At 43.5% G+C, this 27,495-nt stretch overlaps 1 protein-coding gene across 1 annotated transcript in view; it reads right to left on the reverse strand.

Moving 5' to 3' along the window:
- Nucleotides 1-1,762: 1,762 nt before the first annotated feature.
- The window catches only part of LOC138301784 (taste receptor type 1 member 3-like), a 49,358-nt gene continuing 23,625 nt past the window's right edge, over nucleotides 1,763-27,495 (reverse strand). The window contains exons 5-7 of the mRNA XM_069242286.1: nucleotides 13,538-13,756; nucleotides 4,037-4,133; nucleotides 1,763-2,700 (exon numbers count right to left, since the gene is read on the reverse strand). Coding sequence (XP_069098387.1) covers nucleotides 1,763-2,700; nucleotides 4,037-4,133; nucleotides 13,538-13,756 — 1,254 coding nt within the window. The remainder of the gene's footprint in view (nucleotides 2,701-4,036; nucleotides 4,134-13,537; nucleotides 13,757-27,495) is intronic.

Below are 27,495 nucleotides of genomic sequence, written 5' to 3' on the forward strand. Positions count from 1 at the left end.
AGAGACCGTGACGCTTGAGGGGGAGAGAGGTCCAAGCAGGCGGTAGAGGGCTTCCCAGCATTTCGTGGACTAAGTTAAGTTCCACACAGGGATGAAAGGCCTTTGTTTCTCTGCTCTATTATTTTGATTGATTATTATGCTTGCACTGTGTTCATAATCTGAAGTATTCAGCTCGTTTATATTTTGCTTTCTGAACATCGTAGTGTGAGCTTGCTGCAGTAATTGAAACATGCATTTTGGTATGCAGTTAATCAAAGCTAATCTGAAGTATTCAGCTTGTTTATATTTTGCTTTCTGAACATCGTAATGTGAGCCTGCTGCAGTAATTGAAACATGCATTTTGGTGTGTAGTAAATCAAAGCTTATCTGAAGTATTCCACTCGTTTATATTTTGCTTCCTGATCATCGTAGTGTGATGCATTTTGGTATACAGTTAATCAAAGCTTATATCTGTCAATGAACTCTTTGCTTATATATATGCATAGGTGCTCTTTGTAGTGTACTCATATATAAGTAGATGCTTTTCATTGCTATTCTTATTCTACTATTGTTGATGTGCTAAATACATATATTCACCTGAAATTCTAGTAAAGCTAAATTGTATTCATAATTGGCGTGTGGTCCTTCATTGAGCGTCCTTATTGACTTATACCGAACAGGTGTCAACCAGTCACCTGGATAAGACACTGGCGGACGGTAGTAAGCTGGCGCTGCTACCACCAGCACTGCCACGCCAGTAGAACTCCGCCAGCCATATTATGTCCAGTAATACGGCCTGGTGGTGTTTTGCTGGCGGGGCGCTGCTGCCGGTAACAGTGCCCCTTTCTGTTCCCTGCCGGAAGACCTCCTCGACCAAGGTAAATCGGGCTTCTGACAGGGGAGGTGGGTGGGAGGGTGGGGGTTGTTGTGTGTGTGTGTGTGTGTCTGAGTGTGTGCATGAATGTGTGTGTTAATGCATCAGTGTGTGTTGTGTTGTTTGCGTGGTTGTTTGTGTGTAAGAATGGTGAAGTGAGTGCATGTCTGAACGTCAGTGTGATCATTATAAGAATGTGTGTGAGCATGTCTGTAAGAATGCTTGCCTGCGGGTGTGTGAGTTTATGGGGGGAGAAGGGTGTGTGTGAAGATCAAAGGGGGTGGGTGTGTGTGTGAGGATCAGAGGGGATGGGGGAGTTTGGATGGAGTGGGGTGGAGGGTGTCAGGTGAGTGTTGCGGGGGTGGGTGAAAAGCCTACCTGTGACAGGGAAGGAATTCCCTGTCACTGGTAGAGTCTACTGCCATGGTTTTCGTGACGCTGCTAACACCACGAAAAAAACATGGTGGTAGGCAGGCTTATAATGTCGTCTCCAGTACTATGCTGGTCGCTGGGCTGGAGATAGACATCTCGGGCCCGGCGGCTCATACCGTCAGGCTGTAGGAGTGGAGAAGTTTTGGGTTGGCTGCAGCCAACCCGCCAATCTCATATTGTGGCGGTATGTACCGCCAGCCTGTTGACTGCATTGCCACCACATTACCACTCACAGCCAGGGTCATAATGACCCCCATAGTCAAGAAAATATATTTCACTCAATTTTACAAAGGTACCGAAGCAGCTAATTCCAGGGTCAGCACTGATATTCTCTAAATTATTTCAGAGGGTGCAAATATGATACAAAATCATTTTTTCCTATTCATACTCTGACAAACTTTGATAAATCATGGGACATGGCTGGTTTTGACCTTGTGACATTTAACCCTCGGACCAAGAGTTTTTATATTTTTTCTGTCATTCTTTTGGAACCAGGTCAGAAGAAGTAGTAACACCTGGAGTTGACAAGGTCTCCGGTCTGAAGCTCTGAAAATAGAGATGCATGTTAAATTCTGGTCTGCACATTATGATGTAACACCGGGGCATGAAATAGGCCACAAGGATACCAAAGACACTTATTAACCCTGAGCCAACTTGGAAGAATGGGACGTTCTTCCCTTTGGATGTCACATGGACAGGGATGAAAAATGCCCAAGCAATGAAGTATATGAGCATGGAGAAGGTGATATTCCTGTTTGTGGGGTAGGCTTTACTGGGGGTGCGTCCCAAGAAGTTGAGCATGAAGCAGGTGATGGCCAGAAGACAATTGTGAATGATCAGAAGGCCGAACCCGGTTAAGGAACCTTCTTGGCACTCAACCACGAGAGTGGATGCTGAAATGTTGGGGTTTTGCACCACAACAGGTGGATTCCAGAAGTACCAGGAGAAGCAAAGCCCTACCTGCATGCACAAGCTCATAAGAACAGAGACATACATGTAAGAAGGGCTGCAAAGGCAGGTTCTGGGGGGACTCATGCCGGACAACTTCAGTGATTTTGAGAGAAGCACTGAGAGACAGACAGCAAAACTTCCAGAAAACAATGGCTGCCGGATTCGACACTGGAGAAGACTTGGTTCACCAATGAAGAAGTAGAAACTGCAGAAAACACATGCTAAAGAGAAGAGCATCAGGAGTGATGGAAGGCATCCTGCGCTGTGGACAGCTGGTGTGTGCCGGTTCCGGATGAAGATGATTGCGATGGCTGCAGTGAGCAGAAGACCAAGGACTGTCAGGATGGCCACCAGGATGCTGGCAGCATCCTCCCATCTTGGATATTCAAGGGTCCGTTCCTGGCATTCAGTGCTTTTCTCATCGGACCACTGGTGCGTGGGGCAAGGAGTACACTTTTGCGGGTCTAGGAAGGAGGCACAAATGGAAGCAATTTAAAGAATGTAGAGCATCTTATGGATAGACAACTTGCAGCAATACTTCCTGGAAACTTATATATATATATATATATATATATATGTATATATATATATATATATATATATATATATATATATATATATATATATATATATATGTATATATATACAGATATATATCACAACAACTTCTCATTTGCCCTTGAGCAGGAAAAGGACGCACTATTGTTCAATCTGAGATCTCCATTTATTGCATCAAGAGCACTGAAATATATATATATATATATATATATATATCCAAACAAAATACCGCTTATTCCTGTGCCAGCAACACGCAAAGTCTCACGGGGTAGTAACACCCCCAATATGTATCTATATTCACTGAAAAAAACAAAGGTTACAGGGACATTATAGTTAGGAAATAAAATTTAAAAAACCTTAGAAGTTCACTAAAAAATGAAAGGTTACAGAAACATTATAGTTAGGTTCAGAATTTACGCGCACAAATCCATATAAATTCAGCCGTTATAGTCAGAGATCTTTCTTGTGCCCTAAGGTAACTATAACTCACGCCCTCACCATGCACAGTTTTCTCATCAATAATTGTATTGCAAATATTACAGTGATATTATCAATGATGCCATAGATGTCATGAGTGGTGTAATATCTAGGGTAATTAGCAGTACATGGCGAGGCCCTCATTCTGTGTCATGCCGATTGGCACCCGCATGATTCTGAATTGTACTGTACTCTGGAATGCACCCAGTGAATAGAAATGCTCAAATCAGTTGGAAAATGTGCATGGAAAAAGGAGAATAATCATAGAATTGCAAGCGGAAGGGGATCTTGTAATTCTGGGCTCTTCGTGTTATTCCCCATTCTTGGCCTAGAAAATCTTGATGAACTGCAACCTGAGTGGAGATATCAGCTAAAACCAATAATTGCGCTATAGTATCTCCCTCTGAAGAGACTGGTCTTTTCGTAATGGGGCCTCTAGAAACTGACAGCACTTATAGGATTTTTACTTTTGGAGTGAGGGCTTACCGGTTTTGGAAGGCATGAAATGCATATTGTGTTTAACGTCATTTGCAAAAATGCATATTGTGATCAAGAAAGGAGGATTGCTTACTCTTGCTGAAAGGGCTAACGGTGCTTCCAAGAATTATATGAGCATCCTTTATTTTTTGATGATCTCAGTGTAGTCATTTTGTGTTAAGTCAAAACTGATTTTTTTCATTTCACACTGTGACCACTGACCCTAAATCACTGCTTAACTCATCAGTGTGAGTTGAGGTCCTGAAGCTGTTCCTTACCGGTGCTTACCATCACTGATGTTCTGGAAGAATCCAGCTGGACAATCCTCGCATTCGTAACAGCAAGAGTTGTAGTCCTTCACCCTCTTCATCTGGCCTGGTTGACACTTTTGAGAACAATTGGACGGGGGGGCCTCAGAAAATATTAGGAAAAAATTAATATGTATGGTTTTATCAAAAAGAAAACATGTTAGGATGCACTCAGTAGAAGAAAAACACTTTACACAAACCAATCTTATACCTTTCAGTAAATTATCTTCGTTTATTTAAATATTCTTTTTTATTGAACTGATTTTGTCAATCCTTGATTCTTTGCCACTTACAAGCCCCCCTCCCCCCACCAAGAACAACTACCCGCCCAGGAAATCTGTTTTCAAATTCTTCCTGACCGAAGGCGCTATGCCCAGTGATTAACAGCTCACCTAGCATTTACTCATCTAACGATACCCTCTGCCGTTGTATTCCCCTGTATGCATGGCGCTCTGATGTTGCAGAGGCAGCAGACTGATGCAGTATCAACCACCAACGCAAAAAATATTAGCACAACATAGTTTAGACCATAGTTGAGAATTCTGAGCAAAGAACGTGACCTGGATAGTTTCCCCATCAGTGGCACTGTAGCGCTTACCATGTCTTCACAGACACTGGTGGAAGAAGAAAGGTGAACAAAAGGGTACCCAGGACTTGCAAAGAATAGGGTATAAAAATCTTAGCACAACATAGTTTAGACCATAGTTGAGAATTCTGAGCAAAGAACGTGACCTGGATAGTTTTCCCATCAGTGGCACTGTAGCGCTTACCATGTCTTCACAGACACTGGTGGAAGAAGAAAGGTGAACAAAAGGGTACCCAGGACTTGCAAAGAATAGTGTATACAACTGGCACAGAAAGTCCTCATGTGCTAGATGGGGGAAAAGCTGAGCCCCAACAGGGGTGAAGAGGGAGCCAGGATCTCTTGTTCATGGTGAAGACTATTCAGATTGGGGGAGCTGGTGCCTGACTTAAGTTTTTATGAATAAGTGAACCCAATAATTCACACAAACTCTCACTTACCATAAAAACCTTGGAGAAATATGCTATGGGGGCAAGCTTGACTACAATTTGCAGATTTTAGAAGCATAGTCTTTTAAGCGGCTTGAGTATGGCAGTTCTAAATGGAGCCATTGAAGGGCATGAAAAGCAAAACAGGACAGTCCAACAGATCAAGGGGTTTGCTTCAATCATTTTGGGAGCAATGCAGAAGCCTCTGCACCGTAGATTAGTAGAGAATGTGTTACAGTAAATTTCTTAAACGAATTTCACCTCGAACAAACAGATATTAACAAAGGATGACTATGGTGATGTTTTACCATGATTTGAGATGTACTATTCAATTGCTTAAATCTGATGTACATTTATTTATGTTGCACTGAACACGAGTGCAGTAAATGGATGGAATTCAAAGCTTGAACTAAGATGGGTGCCTTTATCATCAGCATCTGTGTTATTGGCATAGTATTTCCAAAAGTTAATCACGGTGCCTCTTGGTTGGAGCACCTGGACGGGAACTCAGCTATATAGCGAGTGCCTTCTCTCAAAACACTGACTTAACGTAAAGATTAGATATTCCACCGAACTTCAAACAAAGCATATAAGTTTTAAATAACAGAAAATTGAATAAGTTTAAGTTTAAGTTTACGGGATATGTTTACTGTCAGGATTAAGAGTCTAGAGATTAGACCATGGTTTCACATTCTGTGGGTTTCGACCCAATGGTGGGTCATCAGCAGATTTTGGGTGGATCGGGAAAGTCAGAGCAATAAATAAAGATGCCTTTAAATTCAGTGTTTATGTTGTTATATTTGCCCAGCTTCAAAGACAGAGGTTAAATGTCAGACTGTTTTAAAAAAAAATTTAACATGGGAATTGCTGTTTACTTTTCTTTTTAGAATGAATAATGTGACAAACTTGCTGGACTACAGGGAATGTGAACGAAAGGCTGTAGGAGGTTGAGTTTTTGGAACACACAACAAATTGTATTGATCAAAACAATCAAGACACTTTTCTTGGGGATGTACAAATGATAAATATTCACAGAAACTCTATTTTCACACATTATCATTTGCCTGCTACATAGTTTTATCAGAAAAACTGTTCAAATTTAGTGGCCATCTAAATAAAAAATGCGCTGTCTGTAAATGACAATGTGCTACCACATGATGCTTTAAATACATTAAAAAAACATGCCTGCCTCATGTCCATTACGTTTAGGTGGATTGAGAAAGTTTGTTGCTCTAAACAGTGGGTGGTGGTTCTAATAAATTTGGGAACCACTGGATTAGAGTAAAGGTTAGAGTTCAAATCAGGGTGAAGATTTATGGTGTCGAAAGTAGCATAATCAAAAGTGGTTTCTTCATTGGGGCATGGGGTGTTGCTCCTCCCCCCCTTATTGAATGATTCCTTTACTTTTGATTCCCAAGTGACACTGTTTATTAGCACCAGCAGTGTGTGGCATAGCCTGGGCAATTTGCTGTTTTACAGTAGTCAGGTGAGGTTGGGCGGAGTTGGACGTGGGTTTGGGGGTGGAGCTTGAATGAATGATGTGATGTGAAACAGCTCTGGGTCTCATTAGAGGAACGTCGGGTTGGATGAGGACCTTGCTCTGATCAGCCAAACATGTGCACTTGAACACTTGTCTACCTGCAATGCTAAGAGCATGGGGGGAGGTGGAGGTGAGGGCAATTATAAGTCACTAAAGGAGCATTAGCAGCCTCTGACCCAGCCAATTCTTGTGCTGCTCTCATGCTGTTTTACCGAAAGGGAGCAGCGTCTAGATTGGCTCAGGAGTCACCAGGTGGGACCAGAGGGATGAGCTAGTGAACAGTGAATTGAACTCTCATGCACGCCTGGAGGCAAACGTCACGAGTCTTCCATGAAGCACCGGACAGTGAGGGTGACTGCTCATTTTGTTTAAATTCAGTGCGTTGGCTATGTAAGGGACGTAGAGTCATCGGCAGTGCTTGAAATGGAAAAATAAAAGTGCAGGTACTCTGTTACAGAGTACCTGCTTGTTTCTGAGAAGTGCTGGTACTACGTTTTTCTTGAGAAGTGAAGGTACTCTCCCTTTCAAAATAAAAAAGTGCCGGTACTCCGTACCGACAGTACCGGCCCATTTAAAGCACGGACTGAAAGAGAGCGGCTGCAAACTGTAGGCCTCTAAACTGAGGCACAGCGCCCAATCTCCTCAGGAGACCCTTCATCACTTTTGTGTTTTTAACCAGCTGCACTTCGCATGCTTGGATTTTTAAAACAGATTGCGTTGCTGGTTCCTACCAGAGGAGGACGTGACGAATTCCACGGGTTGTTTGGCGCCAGAAGCATGTATCATTAACCATGCCCTCAGTGTCCTCGCTCCGTCACCAGACACCCAGGGCAGTGTTCACGCCCAGTGTATTTACCGAAAATGTGTGGCTGTTAGGTACGCCGAGAGCCTTTGCTCTTAAGGGAATTAGATGTTTCCATTCCGAATTACATTGAAGGTCACCTCCTTCATAGTTCTTTCTTTAGGTCTTGTAGGCCCACGTGTTTTGTCAGCAGTACAGTACAACCAGCCTGGGGATGATGTCATTTTCAAATTTGCAAAAACTAGTGCACCTGTAAATCAAAACCAAGTGCAGTAAGCCCAAAGGAGGAACGCATCAATCCCTAGTAGTTTCTGAATACTCACAATGTACATAAATGACACATAATACAGTAGAGTGTAATGTGCACTACCAACTAAGTTCCTACTGCACAAAGGAACCAAAGGGGTGAGTTAAAACGCCCCAAATATTAAAGAACAATGAAGTGGGTTGTGCACCACCATCAATTATAAAAATATAAATAATAATTCAGAAGAGTCCCAATTTGTTGAACATATAATAACGTGGATTTTCGTAGATTTATTCCAGAAAGTTTATTTGGTCAGAGATACTTGATGCCACAATAGATTTATGAAGAGAAACAACCCAGCAGCCAACGCGTTTCGCCCTATATACTTGGGCTTCTTCAGGGCGAGTAGTAAGTTCCAATATGGGGTCAAGGGTCATTTGTAAAATAAGTGTGAAACACGAACGAAGATTCAAAGAACGTAAATTATACAGTTGCAGAGTATTTTATAACCGGACGGATTTTCCAAGTCAGAAAAAGTGGAAGGACGGGCCCGGTCGCGTTGCCGCCCGTCATGTAAGCTAAGTACGCGGCACGTTCAAATCCGGCCGGTTATAAAATACTCTGCAACTGTATAATTTACGTTCTTTGAATCTTCGTTCGTGTTTCACACTTATAGGGGCCAGAGACGAGTGAGGACCCCAGAGATAATAGTGCTGCAGGACCCAAGAGTGACCCGTGAGATAAAGAGTACTGCCCTTCGCTTGTCGGCACTCACTCTCCATCATTGCAATACGAAGCAGACCACTTTGGGAGGGTGGGCCCCATAAACATTCCACAGGTCCTGGGGAGGGAGGTGCGTGTCCAGTGTGTGTGCTCAGACTTCTGAAGGTGCTGTTAATAGCTCTGCAGCTAATGCTTGCCGGGTGCTGCTCCCGTTGAGGATGAGATCTGCTCCCAGCAATCACTCGGAGCTGAGGCTCAGCATTCAGGGCATGTCTGTGGTCACAGGGAGCTGTGTTACCATAGGAAGTGGTCAGCGTGGGTCCAATGCACACTTAGGGTACCCTCGTGCCCACTTATGGAGTGGCCTGCTTTCTCTCACATGGCTGCAAGATATTGTGGGAGTGGCTCTGTGCAGATGTGCACAGAAGGTTACAAGCAGGAGCACATCCCACCAGATACTGCTGCTGAGCAATCACCCCCACCCCCTTCATCTCTTCCTTTTTATCCCCTGCTGAAATATTCCCTGCACACCACAGGAGGTCACAACCAACTCAAGCTTAAGAGTTAAATTATCTCACCTGCAACAGAAGGCTGAAACCAGAGGGGCTGAGTAATGCATCTATTTACGCCTCCTTGGTCTGAACACCTACTTCATGCTGTTCATTTCTTGCTCATCTCCATGAGAAAAATAAGAAGAAACCCAAAATATAATTAGCGTTGTCATTGAGACCCTGTGTATTGTGCAGGTTGTTTGGGGTCCTGAGCCGGGTGGCTGCAAACAGATTGGGATCAAACTGCATACAAGGCAGCCCCGCCTCACAGAACTGGGTTGATTTCACAAGCAAGCAGAGCACGGCGGCCTCTTTCAACAGGACACAACCACACCTTCCCCTGCCAAAGGGTACATCCCCTCCGCTCCTCACTGTTCACGGCCTCCTATTCCACAGTGCCCCCAAACAGCAGACACAGAGCCCACTTTCAAAAGGACAGTGTGCCTTCCTCACACCTCCCAGTGCCTCTGTGATTGACAGAGTAATGGAGTGCTGGGGTCTGCCATATCTGCCTATTTGTTTAGCATTGTATTTGGGTCACAGTAATGTGTCTCTAATGCTCCAGCTATTCTTATAGTTCTTGGTCTGTATTTCTTTTAACCACGTGTAACAAATTGTTCGTACAGCACAATGATTTATTAATCTCAGGAATAGGTGAATATTAACACACATTGGCCCTCATTACAACCCTGGCGGTCGTTGTTAAAGTGGCGGTAATACCACAAACAGGCTGGTGGGAAAAAAAATGGGATTACGACCATGGCGGAAACCGCCAACATAGACAGCCACTTTAACACTCCGACCGCCACAGCGGTACAAACAAACAGCGCGGCGGACACCGCCAACAGACAGGCGGAAGACAATGTACTGCCCACCCTATCATAAGATGGCTATCTGCCACCTTTTCCGGGGAGGAACCAACGCAAACAAAAACATGGCGGAAACAGTGCACAGAAGGAAAAACACTCACCTCTCCACACCTCACGAGGAACCAGGACGCCATGGAGCCCGAATTGCAGATACTGCCGATACTGGTCTTCCTTCTCTTCTATCAGGAGCACCAACAACGGCGGCGACGACCACGGTGAGTTCTGCACCTACAACACAGGGGAGGGAGGAGGGAAAAAAGAGTGACACACACACATGCAACACGCAACACCCCCACCCCCACCCACAACACCATACACACAAATACATGCAGCAACAGTACACATACACCCCCCACACCCCCTGGAAGAAAGCAAGGACAAAAGGAATTGATTTGAACACATGTAATCATGTGAAAGCTCATTATCAAAGTTAAAAATCCAGTAAACACAATTATGTACACCAACTACACAAGTCCGAATAGTGCACCACTCATTGTCCGTGGACCACTGGGCCCAAAGTGCATGGGCGAAGCCCACACATGACACCTGCCTGGAAACGGAGAGAACACTGCAGGGGCATCAGATCGAAATGAAACAGGCACCTCAGGGGAGGGGGACACCCCAGCCAGATGAACGCACAACGCCACTGATGCATGAGGGGGCTCCATGCCCATTGATGTATCCTGGGGAGTGCAAAGCCACAGTCCCTCAAGTCTCTCCAGAGGGTGGGGTGCCCACTGCTTTATCCTGGGGAGTGCAAAGCCACAGTCTCTCAAGTCTCTCCAGTGGGTGGTTTGCCCACTGCTTTATCCTGGGGAGTGCAAAGCCACAGTCTATCAAGTCTCTCAAGTGGGTGGTTTGCCCACTGCTTTATCCTGGGGAGTGCAAAGTCACAGTCTCTCAAGTGGATGCCTTTCTCCACTGGTTCTGGAGGGGGCTTTGTGCCCAGAGTGCTTCATCCTGCCAAGGACTGAGGTAGTGGATGTGAATCTCCACTGGTTCTAGAGGGGGCTTGGTGCCCAGAGTGCTCCACTTGCAGTGTGGCCGGTACAATTCCCTCACCTGGGTGTGTGTGCCATGAGATTGCCGAGGTACAGGTAGCATGATATGTCATGGAGGCTGCGACATACCCCACACTGCTGCTGCTTCGCATTCCACCTGCAGGTGACAACAGTGATGACAGTAATGCTTCATGGAAGCTGCCCATTGTCCTGGAACTCACCACCAGCCTTGGACGACTGAGCACTGGGGATGGTAGGCATGTCGCGGGACCGCTGGTGGTGCTTGCGGCGGTGTGAGTCATGGCGGTGCTGGCTGCGGGTCTGTGGCAAGGTGCTGGCTGCAGGGTCTGTGGCGGCGGTGCTGGCGGCGGGGTCTGTGGCGGCGGTACTGGCTGCTGGGTCTGTGGCGGCGGTGCTGGCGGTGGGGTCTGTGGCAGCGGTGCTGGCTGCGGGGTCTGTGGCGGCGGTGCTGGCGGCGGGGTCTGTGGCAGCAGGGCATGTGTCAGCACCTGCTGAGGGAGAAAGCTGGATGTCTCCTGCAATCTTGGATGGCTGCCCACCGGGGAAGAGGCCGGGGACTGTTGCAGCGGCTGTAGACGTGCCAGAGGCGGTACAGGTGGCAGTGCAGGTGGCGGTGCATGTGGGGGTGTTCGCTGCCATACAGTTTGGCATGAACATGGACAGAAGGTGTGACACTGGTCCCCCAGTCGGTGCCACCATGCCCTCTCCTGACCTGCCCTTCAGTTTTTGGCCCTTCCCCACTTTTGATGGTGGTGCAGATGTCTTGCCACTATCCCCTTTTGTTTTCGCTGACCCCTTGGTGGCAGGTGTTTTCGGCTTCTCCCTGCGGGATGTGGGCACCTTTTTAACCTTGGCAGGTGGCGGAATGTTCTTGCCCTCGCTCCGTGGCACACTGGCAGCCCTGATGGTTGGCGCACTCCCTGACCCCGCAGTTGTTGGCACCACTGTGCCTGGGGATGTGGTAGCTGAGGTGCTGGGCTGGGACCTGGAAAGTCTGGCCCTAGGGGAAGGACGGGGGGGAGGTGTACGGAAGAGGCCAATGTTAGCCAGGAAAAGTTTTTTAGACACACTGGGATGGGTAGATGGAGGGGGTTTGGGAGAGGAGGAAGGGGTAGTGGTTGTAGGAGGCGTACGTCTGCTGAATTTGGGTGAAGGTACATGGGCTGGAGGCTGTTGTGAGGTGGATGGCTGTTGGGTGGGTGTGTGCCTGCGTTTGTGTACTTTGGGAGGAGGGCTCACAGACACACTGGGAGAGGACACAGGGGACGTGTGCATGGTGGTGGGGGTGGTGATTGCACGTGAGCGGTGTGTGGTGATGGGCGTGCTGGTAATGGAGGTAGTGGCTAAGGATGTAGTACATGCAGGTGTGAGTGGAGACGAGACAGAGTCTTTTTTTGCACAGGGACGCCTACCTTGCATCTTATTAAGGCAAGGTAGGTTTCCACTTCCAAATATGACTTTAATACCATAAATTTTCGCTCGAAGGGTCTAGCACCAAAGTATTGCACCGAATTAGAGTAAAAAAAAATAACGCTAATTCAGTGCAGAGTATAAATATGCCCCATAGCGTCAAAAAATGACGCTAATCTGGTTAGAGTCATTTATTTTTACTCTAACCTGTCTAACGTCATTTTTTTTTACGCTAGCCTACCCTTTGCACCAGCTTGCACCATTCCAGAAATATGGTGCCCAGCTGGTGCTAAAAATGGTGCAAGCCAGTGCAAAACATTTTGGTGCAAAACTGCGTAAGTGCAGTTTTGCACCAAAAAGTATAAGTAAGGCCCTCAATGTTTTGCGCTGAAGGGAAGTGAACGTTTTTCCTCAAAACATATATAATCAGCAGGGGTGGCTCCTCCGCTAAGTCGGAGAAGGTTCGCCCCACTGGATTTTCAAACAAGGAAAAATAAAATGATGATAACGTACGCCATCATATTATCATTTTATTTTTCCTTCTAGCAAGGGGCGAGGCAGGGCTGGCTGGAGGGAGGGGTCCGGAGAAGGACTATCCACCCCAATGTGTGCATTTCTGTTTGGCCCGCTGTGTTGGGCCAGACAAACAGATATGCACACTTTGCATGTTCTCTACCTGGCTGTATTGAACAGCCGAGTGCAAAACATGCCCAGGCACCTACCCACAGTCTGAGTGGCAAAGCAGGCTGCTCAGACTAATCACGATGCTGCTCTCATGCTGTTGACAGCAGTGTCATGATTGGCTGGGAGCCTGTATGCACCTGGGAACCAGAAGAGGACAGAGGGGACACAAAAGCCTCTACCCTCGAAGGTGTTTTAAAAAAACATTTATTACATTTTGTTTTAACCCCCCAGTCCCATCGCGCCCGTCTCACCCCGGCACCAGCATTCAGTGGCAGCTGCCCTGATATAATGTTACCTTTGCTGAGACCCATCTCCCTCAAAGGCAGTAGTCTCAAGAAAGCACTTTTTGGACAGTCAAATTGGTAAATATAGCTCAATCTAATGGCAGTGTATTCAAGTTAACTAACAAGCACTCTCGGTCTCAGCATATTAGGTGTGGGGTGAATGCCTTGCCTGAAACGAGCTGTCTCAAGTGGATATGCTATCAGAAAATGCTCTCCATGTCTACAGTAATTAACGTATGCAGATATTGTGAACTTGCTAAGCAAGTGCTGGCTTTTCTAACAACATAAATGTACATTAAACTTGCTCATCACAGCCATCAGGTATTACGTCTTCTCACCTCATCACTTCCTGTGAACCAGTGAATCCCATCTCCATTGATCTGCAGTGAGTTTTCCATGGCATCGTATTTTCCGACCACGCGAAAGTCAGGCACCCGACCTCTTCCCCTCCAGTTCCACATGATAAGGTCATAGCCCACTGGCAGGTCTCCATCCTTGCTGAAGTAGACGGGTTGTGAGCCAATTGTAATGTTCGCCTTTTCCAACTCCACTAGTAGCTGCAAAATAAGAGAGACACTGAAACAAACAACTGCTTGTTCTGTGTTTTCTAGCAGTTTCACAGCACAAAGCTGCATAAGAGGTTATCGTTGGGCCATCTACTCGTATTGTGAAGGAGATGAGGAGCATGCAGCTGTGTATGCACTGGAGAGGTATAGTGTATTAAATACTGAAGTGAAACTGAAACCCAATTTCTGAGTTTTTACTAATGACTCTGATCACCTGACAGGCACCCTGCCCAGTGAACCTCTGCAAATGTTCACAATTTAGCAAAGTAGTAAAACAACCTGACCCCATGGATGCAACTTTGTTCTGTTTTTCCCATGTAGCCGCATAACGTGTAGATCAGTCTGATAAGCTGGAAGGCTTCCTCTCATAAAGTCACCAACTAGCCCCTGATGGGTACACTGAAAGATTGTTCCCCCCCTGAATTAATTACAAATACATTTGCTTTGATTGAATGTCAATAATTTACATGAATTAGGATAACATAGAGAGAACGGTATGTCTTGGAGAATGTGCCCACCGATGTGGCCACCATGAGATGTACCACAAATTAATAATGAACTCACATTTATAGTTTTAAATGTTGTGCACATGTGGAATAAAATGTATTAGTGAATCGTATTAACATTTTTATACTATGTATTTGCTTAACTAATAGTAGGCATTGATTAATTACGAGATTGGGCCTAGTTGACCGAGCCTCAATTTATGTTACATGGTACAAATAACTATTTGTAAATGTTCTGAGAAAGCAGAGAATTAATATTATATATTGGTCACTCGGCGCTGACCAAGCGATTTGTAAATGTCTTAAACGTTCTCATGAGAATGGCTTGTTGAAATGTCTTGCACTAGAAATGGATACATTGTAGGTTTGATGGATGAGAAGAAGCTGTTCCCAGGATTGAACAATGGCCGCATTGACTGCAGCTAGGATCGCAACTAAAAAGTTACCTGACGAACCTGACGATGGGAACAGGAGAAGAGGAGTCAATCATCGACGTGAAAGACAGCTAAGTTATATTTCAGATTTCAAATTTATAAACTATTGGTCCTACTGTAAATGTACCAATGACGGTGTGAGAAAATACTTTAGGGACTTTATTATATCCAGACTGCACTTTGTAAAACGATAAGCCATTCCTTTCTATTCTTGTTAGAGTCCTGTTCGTGGAGCAACGTAGTTCCAGATATTCTTTCTCCCATATCTATCCTCATAGGGAAATTGAATCAATGCAGTTTATGCTGATTCCTTAGCTTAATGTCTTCTAAGTTGGTTCAGTTATTTTAGAGTCCAACCGTGGCTGAGCCAATCCCTTTCATTGCCCAGTGCCGACGCTGACCAGACAGATGCCCACCTGACGAAGAAACCACCTCTTGCTGACTCTTTGAAGAAAGGTATAACAAGATGCAATTCTTTCTATGCTATTTCTTTACTTTCTTTCACGTACCAACCACTATTTTGATAGGGTCTTAGATGTTTTTCCAAATTAATTTTAACTAAATTGTTTTGCATGAAGCCCACCATGCCATTCTAATTACAGGGTTAGTTAGTAGGTCCAAATGTGTTGATAACCGTTATTAACAAAGAATTGATTCTGTTCACCCGTTGAGTCTAGATGTATACTATCTTTGTTTTTCAGTTATTACTGTTATTGATTTGTACTGTAACCCTCAATTGTTTAATTATAAATGCTTTAGTTAAATTTAGATTCTTCAGACGCTTTGGTCAGCCTGTGTTGTTTGTATACGCTCACCATTTGGTTTTGAGACTAATCTATGTGACTTTAGCATTGTTAATCTAGGGAAATAAACATTTACCTATACTTAACGGTGTGGTCATTAATGGCCTAATGGATCATGGTGAGTGTAGATTACTGATTCTTGAGAGACTAACAATGTTTTATTGCTTATGTTGTGATATTGCTGATCGAAGTTATGAGCTATGGTGGAATCACTCTAAACGTAGTCATAAGGTCCATCAAACCTCTAACGTGTCCCCTTATCAACTAATTATAAAGGACCAAATAAGGCCAGGCGCGCCTACAGAATTGGTAGCAGAGTCGGACGGTTTGTCTCCTTACCAGGCCACTATAAGGTTTTATTCAGATCTTGGTAACAGTAACGGAGTGTTACGTCTCCTTAAGAGGCTACCATAATTTTCCAGATTCGGTAGTACAAAGCAAAAGTTTATGACTCCCTAAGAGCCTACCTTAACTTTCTCAGAGCCTTGGAGTTTGCCAATGTTTGTTTGAAGACGTTCTCAGGATCCCATTGTGATCGTGAGAGAAACAGTTTTTGCGCTTGCACAGCATAAGGAAATCACAGGTGAATTGTGAGGTTTGTGAGTAATAGAGAGTTTGCGTACTCTAATGAAGTTGTTTAATGAGTTTGCGTACTCCAAAGAGTGTGTTTAGAGAAGTTGTCAAACTTCACATGTGTGTGGCGCTTTGTGCTCAAAAATGGCCCACGTGGTTGTTGGTATACGGACCCTGCGGTGTATTGTACAAGTGTATGAGACACTTGGTTTAATGTTGTAATTTGTCTCTTTAATAGATCAGTCGAGTGTGGTTGACAACTCAGAGTCCGTGGTAAAGTGAGTATTAGTTTCAACAGAAATTTGGTGAATAGCATGTGCACCAGGAGGACCCAATGATCAGTTAAGGGTAAATTTTCCTCGTCAATTTTACTTTACTTGCGAGCCAGGGAAAATGAGATAGGAGGAGTATCTGTCAGAGCTAAAAGTCGCAGTTGAAAATTCAGTAAGGTTTCTGAAGCGATTGTGTTACCTACCTGTAGTAGACAGAAAAGTTTGTGTATTGAGTTTACTTAGTGCTCGCTATATTTGCATTAGTTTGCATGAATCTGAGTTGAGGAAGACAATCCGGAGGGCTTTTTCAGCCGCTGTACTAGTGAATATGACATCACTAGGTCCGCGCTGGGATAGGTTGGTTAGTGAGAAAAGCTGCGAACGGAGTGGTGAAGTGTAATTGGTTGAGAAGGCAGACAAAAAGGATTTTGGGATTGAAATTGACTTACTGATCTGATTGAAGTGTAGCGTAAAATATGAAAATGACATTTTTCAAAGCATTCAAAAGTGACCTAAGGGGAAATGTGTTTATTCCAATTAGAATAAGAGAAATTACACCGCCAGAAGCTACACATGCATACATTGTATTTGAGGAACAAGGTGCAGCTCCATGTCTTTGGTTAAAACAATGGTGCAAAGAGAAAGAGAAGGAAGGGCGCTTAGCGTTTCCTACCCATGGAACATTTAATTTGAATATGCTAGAGAATTCGAGGAGAGTACAGTATGATTCAAAACCTCCTACGAGACCAGCAGATCTTTGGGTGGGGTGCAAAAGGAGTATAGATAGGCAAGTGAGAGAGCCTTCACGAGACCAGTGGACAGGTGCACCATCTCCTGACGTAATGAAATACTATTACAAAGTGACTGAGTTTTTGAAAACAGGAATTTCTCCCAAAAATATTAATTGCCAGAGAATAGACAGGACAGCACAGGAAGGAAAGGAGTCCATACATGCGTACTATGAGAGATTGTTGCAGGCATTTAATCATTACAGTGGTGCAGAAACAATTGAGCTGAAAGACATAATTCATTTTGTGTTTAGATTCGTTGAAGGATTGAAACCTGACATTGGCCAGATGATTAAGAGCCATTTCATCTGTTGGCAAACAAAGCCGATTGATGAAGTATTGCAATATGCTAAGCACTGTAGTGACAAGATTGAATTGAAGCAGAAAAAGCTAGAAGAGAAAGCAATGGTGATGCAGAATAAAGCGGCACAATCATAATTGCAGGCGAGTTTTCCGTAGCAGCCACAGCAGGGAAACATGTTGTTTCAGAATCAGGTAAGAGACAGAGGTCCAGAGGAAATGGAAATGTGAACCGTGGTCCCAATTTGAATACTGTAGTCACTCAGAATGACGGGCAGGGAATACAAAGGTTGTTACCTTGTCACGCTTGTGGAGGCCTCGGACATTGGAAGCGGGAGTGTCGAACGCTAGGACAGGAAGGTGTTGCCCCACAGACAAATGAAATCAATAATTTTCCAAACATGAGAGGACCAAGAGTGAGAGGTCACAATATTGTTTTTCAAAGAAATGTGAATCAGAGGCAAGGTTCTCAGCCCATGAAGCCCATGCAAATGTCACGTTTGCAGATGCCACAGTCACAGCAAATGCAATCCCAAGTTCAAATGGTACCTAGGCAACAAATACAGATACCTTAAGCCTCAATAGATCAGCAGCAGATGATACTTCCTCAGCAGGACATAGGTCCAAGGTTTATCCTCAGTAATAACACAGTACACCAATACCCATCACAAGTGAGAACGAAACGAATGATGACAGGGTGAGTGAAAGTCTGGACGAAGAGGAATGCGTGAGAGCAGCTCCATTAGAAGTATACCAGAAAGGTCCTTATGTGAAGGGAAAGGTAATGAGTAACAAAATTTCATACACCCTCTACCGTGAGAAGTGTAGAAGTCCTTAACTTACTCCTTTCTGGGAAAATCATGCAAATTGTAGGAGTTGCAAACTAGTATATGAAAAACCCAATTACAGAACTAGTTTCGGTTAAAATTGGAAATTTCAGAGTACTACACAAGTTTGTAGTTTGTGACTTGAGTCCGGTTTCCTTACTAGGAAGAGATTTGCTATGCAAAATGAAATGTTCAATTGCATGTTCAAATGATGGAATTGCCATTCAGACAAACAGACAAACAGTGATGATGAAGATGACCAATTTGAGACAACAGACTAAATTACTAAATGAAGAATACCCCTTGATAATTTTCTTTCCTGTTTTCACAGTACAAGATCTTCCTTCCAACTCACAGGGAACAGTTAAGATGAGAATATGGGATTTTTCAGGGAAAGACATTGGTCCAATCAAAGGAGTTGAGCCAGTCAAAGTCCCAGTTAAGCCAAATGCAATTTCCTCCAGATTCCCTAATATCACATGACACAGGATACTACTAAAGAGATTGCACCTATAATTGCAGAATTTGTAAGGCATGCATCTTAAAAGAAGTGCTGAGCAGCCCATGTAACTCACCTATAATGGGATTGCGAAAGTTATGTGGGAAATGTTGATTAGTTCAGGATTTGAGGAAAATCAACAATATTGTGATTAAATGTTGTCCAGTAGTGCCTAATCCAGCTGTGATATTATTTCAGATCCCATGTGATGCTGAATGGTTCACCTTAGTGGACCTATCACAAGCATTCTTTTCTGTACCTCTTCACGAGGATAGACAATTTCTCTTCTGTTTTAAATTTATTGACTGTGTATATTGTTGGTGCAGAATTCCACAAAGTTTTTTCAGAGTCACCGTCCATCTTTAATCAGATATTGAAGAAGAACTTTGAGTCATTGGAAATGCCTTTCCAATCGACGTTGGTCCAATACATTGATGATTTGTTGGTTGCTTTAAATATGAAGGAAGAGTGCAGACAAGATACTATTGCCTTATTAAATCATTTGGGAAGTAACAGACACAAAGTATCCCTAGCAAAATTACAGTATTGTCAGACAGAAGTAAAATACTTGGGACACCTGATTGAAAGGGGAGCTAGAAACAAATTCCAGAGAGAGTCTCACTGCCATATTACAGATGAATCCCCGAGAGAGAGGTCAGAATGTTTCTGAGAAAGATGAGCTATTGTCGACAGTGGATTCCCAGTTTCTCAATCATTTCAAAACCACTGCAGAAGTTACTGGCCCCCTAGAGTTGGATCAAATTTGTATGAAAGCCTTAATGGATCTGAAAGAGAGTATGTACAAAGATCCGGCTTTGGGAATGCCTGACTACACAGTTGTTCTGTCATGAGCGTGTTCATGTTTATTGTCCGTCTTGACCCATGTACATGGTGGCGTAAACCGCCCCATAGCATATTTTTCAGCTACTTTGGACCCAGTCGCAGCAGCTTTACCTGGCTGTTTGCGAATTGTAGCAGCGGTTGGATTGAGCCTCACTCAGAGTGAGAGTATTGTGATGGGATATCCTTTAACTGTTTTGGTCCCTCACTCCATAGAAGTTTTTCTTACCTGAACAAAGACCCAGTGTCTGACAAATGCCAGATTGACGCAATACGAAACTATAATTTTGGGTTTGCCAAATCTTACTCTGAAAAGGTGTACAGTGCTTAACAGAAACTTTGCTTCCAAAAGAAAATATTGATGTCGACAAATTAAAGGATGTTGAACATGACTGTCTGGAGGTTACTGATGTGCACAAAACCTAGACCTGACATTCGTGATACCTGACTGGAAGAAAATGACCAAATTATATTTGTGGATGGTTCCTGTTTGAGAGATAAATTGTGAACATTAAAAGCAGGATATGCTGTGTGCACAATTTCTGGAATACTCAAAGCTTCCTGGCTTCGGGGAGTTTATTTTGCACAAGTGGCTGAATTGGTAGCTCTTACTAGTGCATGCCATGTCTCTGCACATCTTAAAGTTACCATTTATACAGACAGCCAGTACGGATTTGGAATAGTCCACAATTTTGGGCAGCTATGATCACAGAGAGGATTTTTAATCTCTTCTGGTTCGACGGTTAGAAATGGTGACAGAATTCACGATTTGTTACAAGCTTTACAAATGCCCAAAAAGATTGCTGTGGTGAAATGCAGTGCCCACCAGAGATCACAAAATTGTGTTTCAATGGGAAATGGATATGCAGATCAAGTAGCAACGTTTTGCAAATTGAATTGTATATCTTTCAAAGACAAATGGGTCCTGTTACCAGAAGAAGATATGTGCACAAATTATGTACTGCACGTCATAGATACTTGGGATGAAATAAAACGTTTGCAGGAAGATGTTAACAAAGATGAAAAGAAAGCATGGGTTAAAATGAAATGTGTACAGAGGGAGGATGATGTTTGGGTTTCAGGGGAGGGACAGGTAGTTCTCCCTAACTGCCTACTGACTCAAATGGCTAGATACTACCATGGACAAGCACAAGTTGGGAGGGATGCTATGATTCGCACATTCCAGCAGACATGGTTTAATCCAAAATTTAGACAGGTTGCCGAAGCAGTTTGCCACTCTTGTGTCATATGCCAACAAATGAACGTGGAAAAAAGGACAAGGGTTAATATGAATCACATTGGAAGAGCAGGAGGTCCGTTTAGCAGAAAGCAGATGGATTTCATTGAGATGCCTCCATGTGGAGGAGTGAGATATGTGCAGGTGATTGTTTGCATTTTTAGTCATTGGATTGAAGCCTACTCCACACGAAATGACAGCCTTACTGTAGCAAATGTATTGCTTAGGGAACTGAAACCTCATTTTGGTTTCCCGGTCTCTTTAGAATTGGATAGAGGAAGTCACTACAACAATTAAGTAATTAAGGGCCAGATGTAGCAAATTCAGAATTTGCGATTCGGAAATTGCGAGTCGGTGCGACTCGCAATTTCTGAATCGCAAATTCAGATGCAGAACGGTGTCTCCGACACCGTCTGCGAATCGCAATGGGGTCGCAAAGACCCACCTCATTCATATTAATGAGGTGGGTCGCATTTTGCGACCCCATTGCGATTCCCTGCATTCACAGGGATGGTGGCTTGCTGGAGACAGCAGACCTCCATGTCTGTGACTGCTTTTTAAATAAAGCAGTTTTTTTTTTGTATTGCAGCCCGTTTTCCTTAAAGGAAAACGAGTTGCAATACAAAAAAATTACGAAACCATTTGGTTTCGGTTTTTCAGAGCAGGCCGTGGTCCATTGGACCACGGCCTGCTCTGAAAAACCATTTATGGCAACATTCACAAAGGGGAAGGGGTCCCATGGGGACCCCGTCCCTTTTGCGAATGGGTTACCACCAGTGTGACACTGGTGGTAACTGCAAATTGCTTTGAGACCGCGTTTGCGGTCACAAAGCAATTTAGCATTGCGGTGCGAGTCGCAAATAGGAAGGGCACACCCCTTCCTATTTGCGAGTAGCATTCACATTTTGCGAGTCGGTACAGACTCGCAAAATGTGAATGAGCGTTGCAATGCATGTTTTGCATGGCACAATCTGCGATTTTAGCAGTTTGCGCCATGCAAAGCGCTACCTACATCTGGCCCTAAATTACTATGTTCAGCACTAAACATTGAGCTTTAGTTGCACTGTAGTTACTGACCTGAAGCCTATGTCAAGACTTGCTAAGATGTGTGCGTTCATGAATCTGAAATGGCCAGACCCACTACTGTTAGTTCTGATGAGTATGAGAAACACTCCCGACAGAAAGACTGGACTGTTACCGCATGAAATCCTCATGGGCAGAGGAATGAGATTGTCAGCGGTTCCTGCCAATGCTCTTGTGAACATAACAGATGATATTGTGTTGGATTACTGGAAGGGTCGGGCTAATGAGGTTTTTTCTTTCTCTTATCAGGTGGAGGCCACAACTGTGCAGCCATCCCAAGACCAGAGTCACAACCTGAGAGCTGGAGATTAGGTTGTGATCAGAAAACACGTGAGAAAGACTTGCCTGGAGCCGAGGTGGAAAGGGCCCCACCAAGTAGTACTGGTTATCATTACTGCTGTGAAGTGTGCTGGAGTTCCAAACTGGATTCATGCCAGCCATACTTGAAAAGTACCCTGGCCTTTGGACAATGAAGAAGAGTTGTTAAGAGTACCAACAATGTCCAGACAAACTCCAGAAGCAGAAGGGGAAACTGGAGAATCAGAAACAGACACTGAGCAGACAGAAGAAAATCCAGACACCCCCGTAAGAGATGAAAAGGAGGAAATACATGAAGTCAACATTGGGCAAGTCTCAACTGAGACATCAGGAGAGTCTGGTCAGAGTAGGGCTCTCCCAGAAGCAGACGATCTCAAGACTCAGGCGGAGCAGCCCAAAGACCCGGTGGAAGGGGTTGAGTTAGACCAAAGTCAAAGTGATTTGACTCCTCCTGAGACAGTTGCAGGTACATCAAAATCCTGCAGAACAAGGAGAAGGTATAAGTCCAGCACTAAAAAGAGCACTGACTAAGGGAACCCGGAAAGAAGACAAGTGGCCAGAATCACAAAAGAACAGAAAAGGTCAAGCACGTTGTCAATAATCAAAGAATTAGTAGACACCACAAGAAAGGAAGATTTGAGTGAGGGAGAATTACGTGGAGATCAAAGACGAAAAAGAAAACAAATTGCAAATCGAAGGTATGCAGGTCCTGGTTGGGCATATGCGACAACTAGTGACTGGCAAAGTTAATTTTTATCATTTTGTTTTGATTATGAGAGTCCAGGTCGATACTTTGGCACCTGAAGGTGTTTATGAACTGAAATTTGAGCTTAATTCGTGAAACTGGAAGCGAAAAGTGACATTAAAAGTAACCTGAAGAGACTTTTGAAATAACCTGATTTGAAAAGTTGCTAAACCGATTGTGTCAACTATTACCAATTTTAGACAAAACTTCTGGAAAAGAGACTGAAAGCTGTAAATAACTGCCAAGAAGATTTAAGGTTTTGTTTTTGTTTTTTTGCTGCAGAGTTATATTTTCCTTTTTCTAATTTCTGTTTCTTTACAGATCATTAGCAACCGTAACCAGCAGGTTAGGAACAATAGCTATTGTAAATATATAGGTATTGCCGTAGCAATTGTGTGCATGATATATGTTTGTTGTTGATTGTGAGGATGAACTTTCTTGATAAAGTTATGGCAAACCATACCTCTGCTTTAGAGACTACTACTATACTTACAGAGTTAGACAAGTTTAAAAGAGACGAGATGTATTGACATGTAGATAATACACAAGGAGATCTTTCCTCTAATGTTTTCTATCGCTTATTGCGTGAATATGTGGAGACAATGAGGGCAAGAGAATGTTATGTTTGCACACAAATTCCTTTGTCAGTAGAGGAAGGAATCATAGTTTGCCACTAACATATGAAATAAGTTGCAGTCTTTTATTAACAAGATTCTATAACCAAGATGCATTCAGTATTTCTATTCAAATCACAACTTGGTGTTCTCTTTTGTTCCTCTTATTAAATACTTGAGTACAGTGGCTAAAGAAAATAATATAGAATTAGTGAGAGGTTTCTTTGAACCTACACTAACCTTTGGCACAGCTTACTCGCACAGGAACAACCTCATATGCTTGCTAACACCGATAGAAAATAATTTCTTAGATCAAACTGATGACAGGAGGAAGGAAGAAAGGAGAAATTAGAGAAGGGCTTAGTGAAAAGGACGCTTAAAAGGATCATGCATTTAGTGAAATCAAGACACAAGGAAAGTTAGCTTTAGACGCACAATAGATAGGGAAGCTTTACATATATAGACCACAATCCAGAACAGATACATTGTTTGTGAGAGCGAGTGAATGCAGACATATGTTTCTCTTCCAGAGTAAATGGACTTTCATGTTGAATGGACAAGACCGAGCAATTCCAGGGGTTTATTACATATGTGGACCAAATGCTTATTACTGTCTTCCAAGAGGAAGGTATGGCACGTGTTATTTGGGAATAGTTTTCCCAAAGATTTATCAACTCAAAAACTTAAATGAGACACCTAAACTGAATGAGTTACACCTTGCTAGACCAAAGAGAGAGTCTTATTCTAGTATAATTGGAGTGGGGTTTATTCTAAATTTCCTGAAGATTTGAGAGTTGTCTATTATCGTAGATACTATGCTGACTAGTTTTTCAGGAGCCATGGTCTTGATGGACACTGAAATGTCTGTGGTAAGATCTATGACTCTTCAAAGCAGCCTTGTGTTAGACATCCTTTTAGCAAAGGAGGGTGGAGTCTGTAAAATGCTGAATTCCCAACATTGTTGCACTTATATTCCAGCAATAGTAGAGAAATTAGAAGATTCATTAACAATCTGACTGACGTTAACTCTGACCTAAAAGTTCTGAAAGAACCCGGTGTGTGGGAAAAAGCAGGCAACATTTTACTTCAGTAGGAAATTAGCTGGGCAACCTAGGGAAAGGTATAATTATCAAAATAATACAGATAATACTAATTGTTGTAATTTGTATCATTGTCTTATGGGGATTTCACAAATTGCACACTGAACAAAAGACAGAAAATGAAAAATGATCAGAGGAGGGAAGAAATTAAATTAGATTTGAAAAGAAGTAAATATTTCAAGGAAAATTGGAAATGAAAAAGAAATGTGAAACATTATAATGAGACGAAATTTTAAGAGAAACTAAAAATTTGTGGTGTATGATGTAAAATATGATGACACATTTAGGGTGTCATTCTAACTCTGGGGGGCGGCGGAGGCCGCCCGCCAGAGTTCCCCCTCCAGAACACCGCTCCGCGGTCCGAAGACCGCCGCAGTGATTCTGTGTTTCTCGCTGGGCTGGCGGGCGACCACCAGGAGGCCGCCCGCCAGCCCAGCGGGAAACCCCTTCCCACGAGGAAGCCGGCTCCGAATGGAGCCGGCGGAGTGGGAAGGGTGCGACGGGTGCAGTTGCACCCGTCGCGAATTTCAGTGTCTGCTAAGCAGACACTGAAATTCTTTGTGTGGCCCTCTTACGGGGGCCCCTGCAGTGCCCATGCCATTGGCATGGGCACTGCAGGGGCCCCCAGGGGCCCCACGACACCCCATACCGCCACCCTGTTCCTGGCGGCCGAACCGCCAGGAACAGGATGGCGGTATGGGGTGTCGGAATCCCCATGGCGGCGCAGCTTGGAGGATTCCTAAGGGCAGCGGAAAACCGGCGGGAGACTGCCGGTTTTCCCTTTCTGACCGCGGCCAAACCGCCGCGGTCAGAATGCCCTTGAGAGCACCGCCAGCCTGTTGGCGTTGCTCTCGCGGTCATTGACCCTGGCGGTCAATGACCGCCAGGGTCAGAATGACCCCCTGAGTCATCAGAGGAGGTATTGTGAAAGCTGAATTAATTACTAATAAATTAGCATTAATTGACTGTTAAGAATTTACAGGAATTAGGATAACATAGAGAGAAGCGTATGTCTTGGAGAATGTGCCCACTGATGTGGCAACCATGAGATGTATGACAAATTAATAATTAACTCACAGTTATAGTTTAAATGTTGTGCACATGTGGAATAAAATGTATTAGTGAATCGTATTAACATTTTCGTACTATGTATTTGCTTAAATAATGGTAGGTATCGATTAATTACGAGGTTTGGGCCTAGTTGACTGAGCCTCAATTTAAGTTACATGGTACAAATAAATATTTGTAAATCTTCTGAGAAAGCAGAGAATTAATATTGGATATTATTCATACGGCGCTGACCAAGCGATTTGTAAATGTCTTAAACTTTCTCATGAGAACGGCTTGTCAAAATGTCTTGCACTAGAAATGGATACATTGTAGGTTTGATGGATGAGAAAATGCTGTAGGGACTTTAGTATATCCAGGCTGCACTTTGTAGAATGATCAGCCATTCCTTTCTATTCTTGTTAGAGTCCTGTTCGTGGAGCAACGCAGTTCCAGATATTCTTTCTCTCATATCTATCTTGTAGGGAAATTGTGAAGGTGCGGTCAATACTGATTCCTTAGCTTCACGTTTTCTACGTTGGTTCAGTTATTTTAGAGCCCAACCGTGGCTGAGCCAATCCATTTTAGTGCCCAGTGCCGACCATGACCAGACGGATGTCCACCTAACGAAGAAACCACCTCTTGCTGTTTTTCCAAATTAACTTTAACTAAATTGTTTTGCATGAAACCCAAACGTGCCAATCTAATTAGAGGGTTAGCTAGAATGTCCAAATGTGTTGATAACTGTTATCAACAAAGAATTGATTCTGTTCAACAAAGAGTTCATTCTATACATTGATTCTAGATGTATACTATCTCTGTTTTTTCAGTTATTACTGATATTGATTTGTACCCTTGAGTGTTTAATTGTCAATGCTTTAGTTAAATTGAGATTCTTTAGATGCTTTGGTCAGCTTGTGTTGTTTGAATACTCTTACCATTTGGGTTTAAGACAAATCTACGTGACCTTAGCATTGTTAATCTACGGTAATAAACATTTAACTATACTAAAAGGTGTGGTCATTTATGGCCTAATGGGTCATGGTGTGTAGAGATTACTGACTCTTGAGAGACTAAAGGTGTTTTATTGCTTATGTTGTTATATTGCTGATTGAAGTTATGGGCTATGGTAGAATCACTCTAAGCATAGTCAAAACGTCCATTGAACTTCTAAGGCGTCCCGTATCAACTAATTATAAAAGACCAAATAAGACTAGATGCGCTCACAGCTTCTTACATGACGTGCAATCCATGTACCTCTGCACTCTATATTAAATTCATATTTGGCCTCAAAATGAGTCACTGCAGTACAAAAAGTGGCTATCTTTGTGGTAACAATGAGAAACTTCCTATACTAGTTGAGAGCAGTCAAGATGATTATTTAGAACTGCTGGGTGCAATGAAAACAACCATCGCAGCTCCAAGAAGGAAAAAAAGGACCAACCAGACATTAACCAATGGCATTTACATCTATGCTGGATCATGGCCATGGAGAAATTAACATCCCGGCTCAATGAGAACAGCATGGATTGCAATGACGTTTGGAAACCATTGCTGGAGTACTTGTCGAAGGATATTCCTACCAGAGCACTGACACCAGATTAAAGGCATTGAACCTGTACAGAATATGCGGTAGCTAAGGGGTGTGTGTGTGTATGTGAGGGGGTACCTGAATGGTATGTCGCCTATGTGACTGCTCATTGGTTGATTATCTCTTCTTGTTGGTGAAAAGAGTGCCAGAATT

This window comes from Pleurodeles waltl, chromosome 6, assembly GCF_031143425.1.
Source record: "Pleurodeles waltl isolate 20211129_DDA chromosome 6, aPleWal1.hap1.20221129, whole genome shotgun sequence".
In the NCBI taxonomy this organism is placed as follows: domain Eukaryota; kingdom Metazoa; phylum Chordata; class Amphibia; order Caudata; family Salamandridae; genus Pleurodeles; species Pleurodeles waltl.